We start from the raw sequence: 12,397 nt of genomic DNA, 5'->3' as shown, positions 1-12,397 counted from the left end.
AGCCGGGAGTGCCGGAGGCGATAGAGGCCGGGGTCCTGGCCTTTGCGTCCCTAGTAGCCCGGCGGAGGATCTTGCTCCAATGGAAGGATGCGAGGCCCCCAAGCGTGGAGGCCTGGATCTCGGATATGGCGGGGTTCATTAAATTGGAGAGGGTGAAATTTGCCCTGAGGGGATCAGTACAAGGGTTTTTCAGGCGGTGGCAGCCGTTTCTGGACTTCCTGGCGGAACGGTAGGGAAATAGGCCGACAGCAGCAGCAGCCCGGGGTGGGGGGGGGAAGGATTGGGGGGAGGGAGAACTGTGCACATGGGCTTGTGGAGGGTGCTATCTCCCTCTTGTTTGTTTTTTGTTTTTCTTCTTTTTTCTCTCTCTTTGTTGCTGTTTTTTCTTTTTGTTTGAAGTTGCTATTGAAGCTGGGGGGGTATTGTTCATGGGGTGTTACCGCGGTTGTATGTTAATAGAGCTAAGATGTTTATATTTTGTATTTTATTTTGTAAAAATTTCAATAAAAATTATTTTTAAAAAAAAGAATTAATTTCACACAATCTAGATGCACTTTTGGGTTATGAACAGTGAAATGTACCACACTGTTAGCAGGAGTCTTCAATTAAAGGTGAAAAGTCAATTAGTACGTCTTTAGTGTATTTATGAAAAATATGCCTGTGAAAAATTCTGTTAGCAACTATTTTATTTTAGAAATTGAAAGCTGCTCCTTTTCCTGTACCAGCCTCCCCAAACAGATGCCGGAATGTGGCGACTAGGGGCTTTTCACAGTAACTTAATTTGAAGCCTACTTGTGACAATAAGCGATTTTCATTTCATTTCATGCATTTTTCAATCAGTGTTCACAATATCTTCAACTATGTCCAGTACGCCAGCAGTACTTGGAAAGGGAAATAAGTAATTTCACCTTAACTGGAGATGAACCGCTCACCTAACAGTTGTTTTTGCTTCAAATAGGCTTAACAATGTTTTTGTAATTGACAATAACGATAATGGAAACTGCAATGTGCTATTTTCCCCATTCAAACAAGGGCAGTTTATGTGGTGAAGGTGATCAATAAATTGGAGATTGGGGGTGGGGGAAATTGTCAAGTGTATTAAAACTGTGACTCTAGCTTGTTTGCAGATTGATTATGTATTTACATTTTTACAACAAAGGCAAGTTTCTAAATTATGCTGCAGATCACCAATATAATAATTAACAGTTTCCCTGAGACTGTGTAAAGCACAGTGATGTACATAAACTTTGTGACCCTGCTTGCAGTGATTCAGTACCATAGCAAGTAACAAACTGGTGAAAATACTCGGCAGGTGTTTGCATCTATAGCGGTGGAATGGAGTTAATATTGCAAGTCGAATATGACTCTTCAGAGCTCCGGTTCTTAAGTCGTATTTGACTCGAAACATGAACTCTCTTTCTCTGCAGCTGCTGCCAGACCTGCTGAGTATTTCCAGCACATTGTTTTTATTACTTCAGATTTCCAGCATTCTGCTTTTATCTCAGATTTTCGGTAGATGTGGTATCAGTATACCATTCTAGAGAGAAACTTTTGCTCCTGTCATTGCAGCTCTTGTGGCTCTCTTGTAATAATTTAAACATGTCTTAAGGTGTAGAAGGCAATGAATAACTTCCATTGTGTGTGTGAGACTTCACTTTGAGAAGAGCAGCTTGAATTCGAAAATGCGTCCTTGACTCCATAGAATAATTCTTGTAGTTTTGTCTGAAAGACAGTGAAAATTATCTTTATTCGTGTCACAAGTAGGCTTACATTAACACTGCAATGTGGTTACTGTGAAAATCCCCTAGTCACCACACTGGCGCAAGTTTGGGTACACAGGGAGAATTCTGAATGTCCAATTCAAGCATGTCTTTTGGGACTTGTGGGAGGAAACCAGAGGAATCCCACGCAGATATGGGGGGAACAGGCAGACTCTGCACAGGCAGTGACCCAGGCATTGTGAAGCAACAGTGCTAACCACTGCTACCAAGCCACTCAAGTAACTAACCCAGTGTGAATTCTCAAAGAGAGAACTTGTACAATCTAGGTGCATTCACCTAAAGGGTTACAGTTTAAAAGATGTATAATGATGGACATGCACAAAATGACTTGAAACATTTTGAATCAAAAGCATTTATTTACATCGCCTCTCTACCTATACCCATTTTGCTTGTTTATCATCTGTTGCTCTATATTATGTTTAGAACTGTAACATAGAGGCAGCTGGAAAACAAGTTATTGTTGAGCATCCCCTCCCCCACCTCTGCTGACAGTTTAATTGTCCCCAAAAAAGTCGATAAACGGCTGCCATCTCCGGGCAAACCCTAGCATCAATCCTTTCAGGACGCACCTGATCGTCTTGAGCCAGAGAAACCTGGCCATGTCGCTAACCCACACCCCTGATTTTGAGGGCTCCGAGTCCCTCCACGCCAATAAGATCTGTCTCTGGGCTACCAGGGAGGCAAAGGACAAAACATCTGCCTCTCTCGCCCCCTGGACTCCCAGGTCTTCAGAAACACCCAAAATCGCTGCCTCTGGACTCTGGCCCACCCGTACCTTAGTACTATTGACATAACATCAGCCAATCCCTAATAAAGTCCCCTAAGCCTCGGACATGCCCAAAACATGTGGACATGACTTGCGGGCCCTCCTGCACTCCACCCGCAACCTATCCTCCACCCTGTCAAACAACCTGCTCATTCGGGCCTCAGTCACATGCATCCTGTTGACTACCTTAAATTGTATCAAGCTAAGCTTAGCACACGGCAAGGACAAATTGACTACTCGGAGCATTGTCCCATAATTCCCTGCCCAGGGTGTTAGAACAGTGGGGGAAGGGAGAACAGCCTCAGAGTGAGAAACAGCGTGAGCCTATAAAGCCCACCAAAACCCAGCCCAAGGTGAAAGGCACACAAGAGGATTTATGGCTGGAAAAAATAACAAATCGAAGGCATGGAAAGATGCAAGGAGCAGCAGCAGCAGCGAGGGAACAGCGCAGGACTGATGGGCGCGCATCTTAAACAGACAAAAAGGGGAGGATTTGTGGTGCTATTGAAACGTTGTTGCTGCAGTGCATTTCATACATACTACACACTGCAGCAATGGTGTGGCAGTGCTGGAGGGAGTATCAATCAAGCAGAGTGCTTTGTCCTGGATACTGTTGCGATTCTTCAGTGTTATTAGCTGCTCTGATCCAGGCAAGTGGAAAGTACTCCATTACACTCCAGACTTGTGCCTGGTAGATGGTGGACAGGCTGTGGGATGTCAGGACGTGAGTGACTAACCAGAGAATATCTGGCTTTTGACCTGATCTTGTAGCCACAGTGTGTGTTGCTGATCCAGTTAAAACTTCCCAACAGCTGCTTCCTAATGCAGCCAATAGCCTCCATTTGGCTCTTCGAATTCTGTTTTCCCCACAAAAGCCATCTAGACTAATCGCACTATTTTCCTCATTTCCCAAACCTTTGCTTTACTTTAAGTAAACTATAAGCCTTTTAAAAGACTTTGCATGCAAGGTCTACAGCAAAGAATTCTAGATTCTAATCATGGTCTATCGCAATATGTTCTAATATCTCCTTTAATTATTTTTGTCATTATCTAATTGTAGTGATAAACAACCTATTACTCTTTCCGTTATGACTTTGAAAGCTTAATCAGGTCACCCTTTAACTTTCTCAGATTTACTCTATATCAATGTAACAAAGGTTTTTCACAATTTTAACATCACACTCTTATGCTTGTAAAGACTTACAGACAAAACAGTTCAAAATAATAAATAATGAACAGTTTTAGTAATTGCTTGACTTGCGTAGCTCTTTAATTTGCCCTCTATCAGTGCACTTTTTGTGCACCAATGTTACTAAATTGCTCAAGTGTGTCAGCCTTTTCAACTCTGTTTAGGCTTTGCCTTGACTCAATCATCTCTGATCAGGTCTATAACCGGTTCACAGTCAAACACTTCACAGTCGTGATAGGCTAGAGTTGGAAGCTGATGGTTACCTTCATGACTGTGATCCATATGAGCATAATAAGTAGTGCTAGATGGGGAGTTGTGTGTAGGCCAGTGGAATGGAGTCCCCTGAAGCTTATACATTGGCTGATACTTTGCGATTAAACAATTATTTGGGGACTTGATCTATTAATGTATCCCTTGAGCAACATGTACCTAAAGAATTGCATGCAATATCTCCAGATTTGCAGGTGACACTAAACTGGAGGCAATGTGTGCTGTGAGGAGGATGCAAAGAGGCTGAAGGATGACTTGGACAGGCTGGCTGAGTGGGCAAATAATTGGTAAATGCAATCTAATGTGAGGTTATCCACTTTGGTGGCAAAAACAGGAAGGCAGATTATTATCTGAATGGTGGCAGTTTACGAAAAGGGGAAGCGCAATGGGACCAGAGTGTCATGGTGGAGCAGTCGCTGAAGGTTGGTACACAGGTACAGCAGGTGGTGAGGAAAGCTAATGGCATGCTGGCCTTAATAGCGAGAGGATTTGAGTATGGGAGTAAGGATGTCTTGCGACAGTTATACAGGGCCTTGGTGAGGCCACACCTTGAGTATTGTGTGCAGTTTTGGTCTGGTCTGCTAGTTTGAGGAAGGACATTCTTGCTAATGAGGTGTCCAGCGAAGGTTCACCAGACTAATTCCCGGGATGGCAGGATGGGCACATGAAGAAAGACTGGATCGACTGGGCTTTTACTCACTGGAGTTTAGAAGAATGAGGGGATCGCACAGAAACATATAAAATCCTGATGAGACTGGACTGGCGAGATGTGGGAAGAATGTTCCCGATGTTGGGGACATCCAAAACAAGAGAGATAGCCTAAGAATAAGGGGTAAGTCATTCAGGACTGAGATGAGGAAGAACTACGGGTGGGATTCTCCGTTGCCCGATGCTGACATCAGGAACAGCAATCAGGCAGAGAATATCGCCTGATGCCAACATTGCAGTGGGTGCTGGTTTGTCACCGAATCGCGAAGCTCTGCGCCCTCCAAATCGGTGTCATTGCGACGCATGTAGTTGCAACCACGTGCGCATCTCTAAGCGGCCCCACATGTGATGCTCAGTCTCTGAGGGGCAGGCCACGTGTGGTCTCAATGGTCGTGAGTCTGGCGCGGTGGCTGCGAGGAGAGGGCATACGGACAGTGTCCACCAGTTGGGGTGGATGGGTATGCGGTCCAACACAACCGGTGCCATCTTTTGGGGGGGGGGGGTAAAGTATATGTGCGCCTGCAACTCAACAGCCCTGCGTGTGTCCAGCATGGACCCGGTGATTCTCATACCGTTTTTCGTGTGTTCTGTGGGTGTTGCACGTGCCACCGGTGCTAGCTCCTCACCGGTAGCGGAATTGATCAGGATATGGCGCCAATTCTTCTGTCGTGGAATCCACGGATCCTCCGTTGGCGTCAGCACAGATGCAGGAACGGAGAATCCAGCCCTACTTCTCTCAGAGTTGTGAACTTGTGGAATTCTCTACCACAGAAGCTGTGGGGCCAGTTTGTTGGATATATTCAAGAGGGAGCTGGATGTGGCCCTTGCAGCTAAATTGATCAAGGGTATGGAGAGAAAGTGGGAGTGGAGTACTGAATTTGCATGATCAGCCACGATCAAATGTAATTGACGTAGGCTCGAAAGGCTGAACGGCCTGCACCTATTTTCTGCTTCTAAGCAAAATGTTTTAAGGGCAAGACTTTCCTTATGAACAAAAAGGGTAATTTATTTGGGGGTTAACCAGCATTAGGGGTGATTCAGTGATATTGTCACAAATTCCTCTCCAAGCCACACAACACCCTGCCGTGCTGTCACTGGGCCAAAATCCATGAACTTTCTTCAGAACTGCAGTGTAGATGTACCTACACCATGTGGACTCTAGTGGTTCAGAAAGGCAGCTCACCACCTTCTCAAGGGCAAACAGGGATGGACAATAAATGCTGACCCCGTCCACGTATTCTACAAACTATGAAAGAATAAAAATAATGGCAGAAGGTCCTCTAAGCTAAGAAGTTCCTAGTTGAAAGATGTACATGTTACTAAATTGATAGCTTCCTCCTTTTTAAGTGGATAGTTTACATTCATCATTACACCAACTCCAGTTCCTTTTTAAAATTTCTTTGGTGCCAGTCAGTTCTAGTGTTTGATTGATCCCAGTGAACTCTTGGCAGGTAGGGATGTGAAAGAGTCCTCCATGCTGGTTGGTAGTTGTGCTGTTGCTGCTGCCAGGTTTGAGCAAGCCCATGGTGCAAATTGGTGTTTGCAGCAATTAATATCAATATGTACTCAGCGACCCCTGACTGTGTATGGCTGGAATTTTAGACTTCCTGGCGATTCTGGCTTCAGAACAATGCAGGATACACAATGAAGTAACTCCGCGCCAGTTAATCCAAAGTCATTTTAGTAAACCATAGCTTGCATACACAATCATGCAAGTCAGCAATGCTTCTGTACACTAAATAAAACTTGCATAAGTCATCTGTTCCAACTCTGGAAACATCTAATTTGCTTGCAACCTGGGTAATAAACCTCTGGATTTGTGAAGAGCTATGCTGTATTATAATTTCTGGTATTCTTGTGCTGGCTGCAAAATTTCAATATTTGTGATTTGGCTTTGATCTGCTAATACTAATTGTTTTTTGTCCACTTTTATTCTCAATATGGCCATAGAGCAAAGAACCAGTCACAATGGGCAAAGACTTTGCATTGGAGCTAAGGAATAAGAAGTTGATTTTCTTTTGTAGCTTGTCCTAAAAAATAGTTGGTGTATCTTGAGGTTTGTTAGCAGATGCCAAGATTTCATTTTCTGGTTTTTAGCGCTCCAGAAAATTTTGACAAACATTGAGATAAATAGCTGTTTCATCTGTTGCTGAGGAATGAATATTGGTCAAGAGAATCGCTTTGCTTTGAGGGTCTGGTAATATAGGAGTTATGTTCACCGACTAGAGAGTCATAAACTCAAATCCTCCCATGACATCTGAGGAATTTACGTTTAATTGAATATGCAATAATGAAATGCTTGATTTAACAATGCAACTATCATATTGTTTAAAAGAAAACATCTGATTCACAGATGTCTCTTTAGGAAGGTAAACTAGCCGACCCCCTGACATAAGGGGGAATATGTTCACCATTCATTTTTTAAAATTTTAAAGTACCCAATTCATTTTTTCCAATTAAGGGCCAATTTAGTGTGGCCAATCCACCTAGCTTGCACATTTTTGGGTTGTGGGGGCGAAACCCACGCAAACACGGGGAGAATGTGCAAACTCCACATGGACAGTGGCCCAGAGCTTGGATTGAACCTGGGACCTCAGTGCTGTTAGGCTGCAGTGCTAACCCACTGCGCCACCGTGCTGCCCTTTGTTCACCATTCATGATGACTCCGATATTGAAGTAGTCCACGTCTAAATGCAGCAAGACAAGATCAGCATTGAGGCTTGGCTGACAAATGGTAAGTAACATTTGTGCCTCAAGTACCAGGGACTGGAGACAGCAATCATTGGCTAACAGCTGCATGCCCTTCACAACGATGAGTTAGAATACAGGAGAGAGATAGATAACCTAGAGGAGTGGTGTAACAACAACAATCTATTAGCAAAATTAAAGAGCTGGTCATTGACTTCAAGAAACAAAGCACTGTGCACACCCCTGTCTGCAGCAACATGGCCGAGGTGGAGATGGTTGACAGGTTTAAATTCCTAGATATGCACATCACCAAAAATCTCTCTTTGTCCACCTATGCAGACGCAAAAATGCACAACAGCAAAAATGCGCCTATACTTCCTCAGTATTGACTTTTGCCAACTTTTACAGATGCACAATAGAAAGTATCCTATCTGGCTGCTTCACAGCCTGGTATGCAACTGCTCAGCCCAAGACCGTAAGAAACGAGTCGTGAACACCACCCAGTCCATCACACAAACCCGCCTCCCATCCATGGACTGTCTACACCTCCCACTGCCTGGGGAAAGCGGGCAGCATAATCAAAGATCTCTCCCACCCAGCTTACCCCAACTTCTTCCATTGGGCAGGAGATACAAAAGTCTGAGAACACGCACTAACAGATTCAAAAACAGCTTCTTCCCTGCTGTTACCAGCCTCCTAAATGACCCTCTTATGGACTGATCTGATCTTTTCACACATCTTCTCTGCTGAGTAGTACTACACTCCTATATATGCCTGTGTATGTATTGACATTGTGTATTTTATGTTTTTCTTTTCATGTATGGAATGATCTGTCTGAGATACACACGGAACAATACTTTTCACTGTAACTCGGTATACGTGACAATAAACAAATCCAATCCAAACCTATTCTGTTCCTCCGATATAATCCCTGGAGGGTAGAGCTCTAAGTGCATTGCCAATACCATCGCCAACAACTTTGCATCTGTATTCAATAACAAAATAGGGCAATACGACCCACACTATCAGATCCTTATCCTGTGAGAGGAAACACTGAGTGGGGCCTCACTCCAACACCAAATTCACAAAACGTGGAGCATGACCCGAAATAACAAGTGCCGAATACCTCGCCCCCACCACTTCCACAAAATAGCCGATCCGAGAGTAGACGTGATCTGCTGGAGATAAAAAGAAAAATCCTTCTCGTTTAGATAACATCGTAAGATAAAAAGCCTCGGGCCTCATTGACATTACCTAGAGCAGAGACCAACCTGCCACTCGAGTACTTCAACCTGCACTGTTTCCCGAAAGGTCGCCTGCCACCTCAGCTGGTGCGCTAACAGGTGACTGGCTTTCTCCTCATGCTCCTACGAAGCTCCCCCCTCCCCCTCCCCTCAGCATCGCAGCTGGCGCGCTGACCTGCCACTGAAAGCAGCCTAAATTCCAACTGCAATTTCTTCCTGCTTGCCAACAACTCCAGCGTCTGGGAAAGTGAGTATTGGCGCTCGACCTCCAGGATGGCATTCAGCCACCTCAACCTTTCACTCTTTTCTTTGAGCCCGACAAGAGATTATACCCCCTTGATGATTGCCTTCAGAGCCTCCCACAACATAGAAGGCGAAATCTCCTCACCTCTTAAAGTTAATGTACTCCCCAATGGCGGAGGAAACAGTCTCACAGAATCCTTTATCTGCCAACAAAGTCATCCCCAACCTCCAGGGGAGGCACAGAGCAGGGACTGACACGAACACCAAATCCACAAAATGTGGAGCATGATCCGAAATAACAAGCCGAATCCCCCACTCCCTTATCACATCACTTCCGGAAGCAGAGACCTTCCCACCACAAAAGACGATCCAAGAGTAGACCAGGTGCATCTTGGGAGGAAAAAAGAAACTCATTCCCATTTGAATGTAAAAAATTTCCACGGGTCTGCCCCCTCATCTGCTCCATGAAGACCAAAAGTACCTTTGCCACCCCTGAAGGACTCAAGAACTTAGGCCTCGATCTATCCAATTGAGGGTCCACTGCACAGTTAAAGTCCCCTCCCAGAATTAGCTGGTGTGAGTCCAGATCGGGAATAGAAGGCAACAACTTGTTGACAAAAGTTGTATCATCCATGTTCACTGTATGTAAATTAACTAAGTCCACCAGGGTATCAATTACCCACTGACCATTACATACCTTCCATTTAGATCTATCAAAATCTTAACAAAATCTTAACATCCCGGGCACCAAAAAAGATACCCTCTTATTAATCAAAAGTGCAGCCTCCTGGGCCCTACTGTCAAATACTAAATGAAATACTTGCCACCAGCCCTTCCGTAACCTTATTTGATCTTTAATCTGCAAATGTACCTCCTGCAACAGCACCACATCAGCCTTCAAACTCCTAAGGTGCGCAAACACCCTATATCTTTTACAGGGCCCTTCAACCCTCTCACATTCCAAGTAACCAGCTGAGTAGGGAGGTCGTCTACATGCACCCCACCCCAGTGTCAGCCATTCTCACCCTCTGGAGCAGTCCAGCAACTACTTAAAGAGCCGACACTAGGCCCACCCAAGATGGTCACCAAATCCCCCACCAAACAGAACAAAGAAAGGCTTATAGTCACTGTCACAAAACTACCCCCTCCCCACACCTCCCATCAATACCACATCCAAACAACAGTAAGACAAGCAGGCTCCCAACCTCTCCCTCTCAAACCCCAATTAAAATTAAACCAAAAATCCTAAGCTCATGCTTAAACTCTTTTTCTTCACCACACACACAAGCAGTCGGGGAAAGTGGCAGGGCCGGATGGGTTTCCAGTGAAATAGTATTAAAAAATTCAAGGATAAGCTGGCACCCCTGATGGTGGGGAAGAGGCAATAGGGAAGGGGGTGTTCCCACAAACTTTGGTGCAGGCATCGATTTCCCTGTTGCTGAAAAAAAGATAAGGACCCGACGGAGTGTGGGCCATATAAACCCATATCATTTTTGAATGTGGACACATATTGGCGAAGGTACTGGCGGGTAGGCTGGAGGAGTGCCTCTCGAAGGTGATAGGTGAAGATCAGACGGCATTCGTGAGAGGGAGGCAGCTCTTTTCAAACGTTAGAAGGATATTGAACGTTGTTATGGCACCGACAGAGGGGAAGGAAACAGAGGTGGTTGTGGCATTGGACGCTGAGAAGGCGTTTGACCGGGTAGAATGGGGTACTTGATGGCAGTTCTGGAGCGGTTTTGGATTGGACCAAGATTTGTGAACTGGGTAAAGATACTATTGTAAGGAGCAGAGGGCGAGTGTCCGCACAAACAACATCAGCTCGAGATACTTTTCTCTTCACCGTGGGACTAGGAAGATGTCCTATGTTCCCCCCCCCGCCTGCTATTTGCACTGCGATTGAGCCATTGGCCATCGCATTAAGAAATTTGGGGGTATGGAATGGAATAGTGCGGGGGGGATAGAGTATAGGGTGTCGTTATATGCCGATGGCTTGCTGTTCTACGTGTTGGTATAGAGTATGTCGATAGGGGGAATATTGGAGCTGCTTCGCGTGTTTGGGTCTCTCTCGGGGTACAAACTAAATCCAGACAAGAGTGAATATTTTGTGGTGTCTCGGCCGGGGGTGGGGGCAGGGGTAGGGGAGGGCCGCCATTCCGTAGAGCAGGGACTCACTTTAGGTACCTGGGGGTGCAGGTTGCCCAGGAGTGGGGGGGCCTCCGCAGGTACAACATTTCTAGTTTGGCGGGGAGAGTGAACATAGAACAGTACAGCACAGAACAGGCCCTTCGGCCCTCGATGTTGTGCCGAGCAATGATCGCTGATATAATTCAGCGATCATTGTACCTGCGGATCTCTCTTTCCCCCCCCCCCAGGCAACCTGCACCCCCAGGTACCTAAATTGAGTCCCTGGCCTACAGAACGGCACCCCCCCCCCCCCGGCCAAAGGTGGTCAGAGTTAGAAAGGTGCTGCGACAGAGGGGAAGGCAGGCAGGGGGTTTGGGTCTTCCGAACCTGATGTATTACTACTAGGTGGCGAATGTGGAGAAGGTGCGGAGCTGGGTCAGAGGGGTTGATTCCCAGTGGGTCAGAATGGAGGAGAGTTTGTGCAGGGGGTCGGGATTGAAAGCACTAGCAACAGCGCCGCTCCAATAGCCCCAGGGAAATACTCCGGGAGTCCGGTAGTAATAGCTTCATTGAGAATTTGGAGGCAGTTTCGCCAACACTTTGGGTTGGCTGCAGGGTCAAGGGAAATTCCGATTCGGGGGAACCACAGATTTGAGCCAGGGAAGTGAGATGGAAATTTTCGGAAATGGGAGAAGAAGGGGAATTAAGACACTAAAAGATTTGTTTCTTGGGTGTCGATTTGCAGGATTGAAGGAGCTGGAAGCGGAGTATGGGCTGGAGCAGGGGGGAATGTTTAGATAGATGCAGGTTTGAGATTTTGCCAGAAAGGAGATACAGAGCTTCCCGGTGGAGCCGGCCTCCACATTGCTGGAGGAAGAATTGACGACAGGGGGACTGGAGAAAGGGGTAGTGTTGGTGGTTTATGGAGCTATTTTGGAAGAGGAGAAGGCACCGCTGGAAGGGATCAAAGTGAAGTGGGAGGAAGAGTTGGGAAAGGATATGAAGGAGGGGTTCTGGTGTGAGGTGCTCTGGAGAGTGAACGCCTCCACCTTGCGCGCGAGGATGGGGCTGATACGGCTGAAGGTGGTATACAGAGCACACCTCACGAGGGTGAGGATGAGCTGATTCTTTGAAGGAGTAGAAGATGTGTGTGAACGTTGCAAGGGGGGGGGGGGGGGTGGCGATAATCACGTTCATATGTATTGATCTGTCCAAAGCTGGAGGATTACTGGAAGGAGGTTTTTTGGGTGGTGCACGTGAAACTGCACTCGAGCCCCCGGGAGGCCATATTCGGGGTGTCGGACCAGCCAGGGTTGGAAACGGGTGCGGAGGCAGATGTTGTAGCCTTTGTGTCGTTGATCACCCGAAGGCAGATCCTGAT

The 12,397-nt window shown here is 46.1% G+C and overlaps 1 protein-coding gene across 1 annotated transcript in view; it reads right to left on the bottom strand.

The window, feature by feature from the left end:
• Positions 1-485: 485 nt before the first annotated feature.
• The window catches only part of ttc39a (tetratricopeptide repeat domain 39A), a 143,266-nt gene continuing 131,354 nt past the window's right edge, over positions 486-12,397 (bottom strand). Inside the window, exon 18 of the mRNA XM_038794269.1 lies at positions 486-1,722. Within this exon, the coding sequence (XP_038650197.1) occupies positions 1,605-1,722 (118 nt within the window). The 3' untranslated portion in view covers positions 486-1,604. The remainder of the gene's footprint in view (positions 1,723-12,397) is intronic.

The sequence above is a fragment of the Scyliorhinus canicula genome, chromosome 4 (genome assembly GCF_902713615.1).
Source record: "Scyliorhinus canicula chromosome 4, sScyCan1.1, whole genome shotgun sequence".
NCBI classification, from domain to species: domain Eukaryota; kingdom Metazoa; phylum Chordata; class Chondrichthyes; order Carcharhiniformes; family Scyliorhinidae; genus Scyliorhinus; species Scyliorhinus canicula.
The sequence above is the reverse complement of the archived record's forward strand: the minus strand, read 5'-3'. Positions and strand labels throughout refer to the sequence as shown.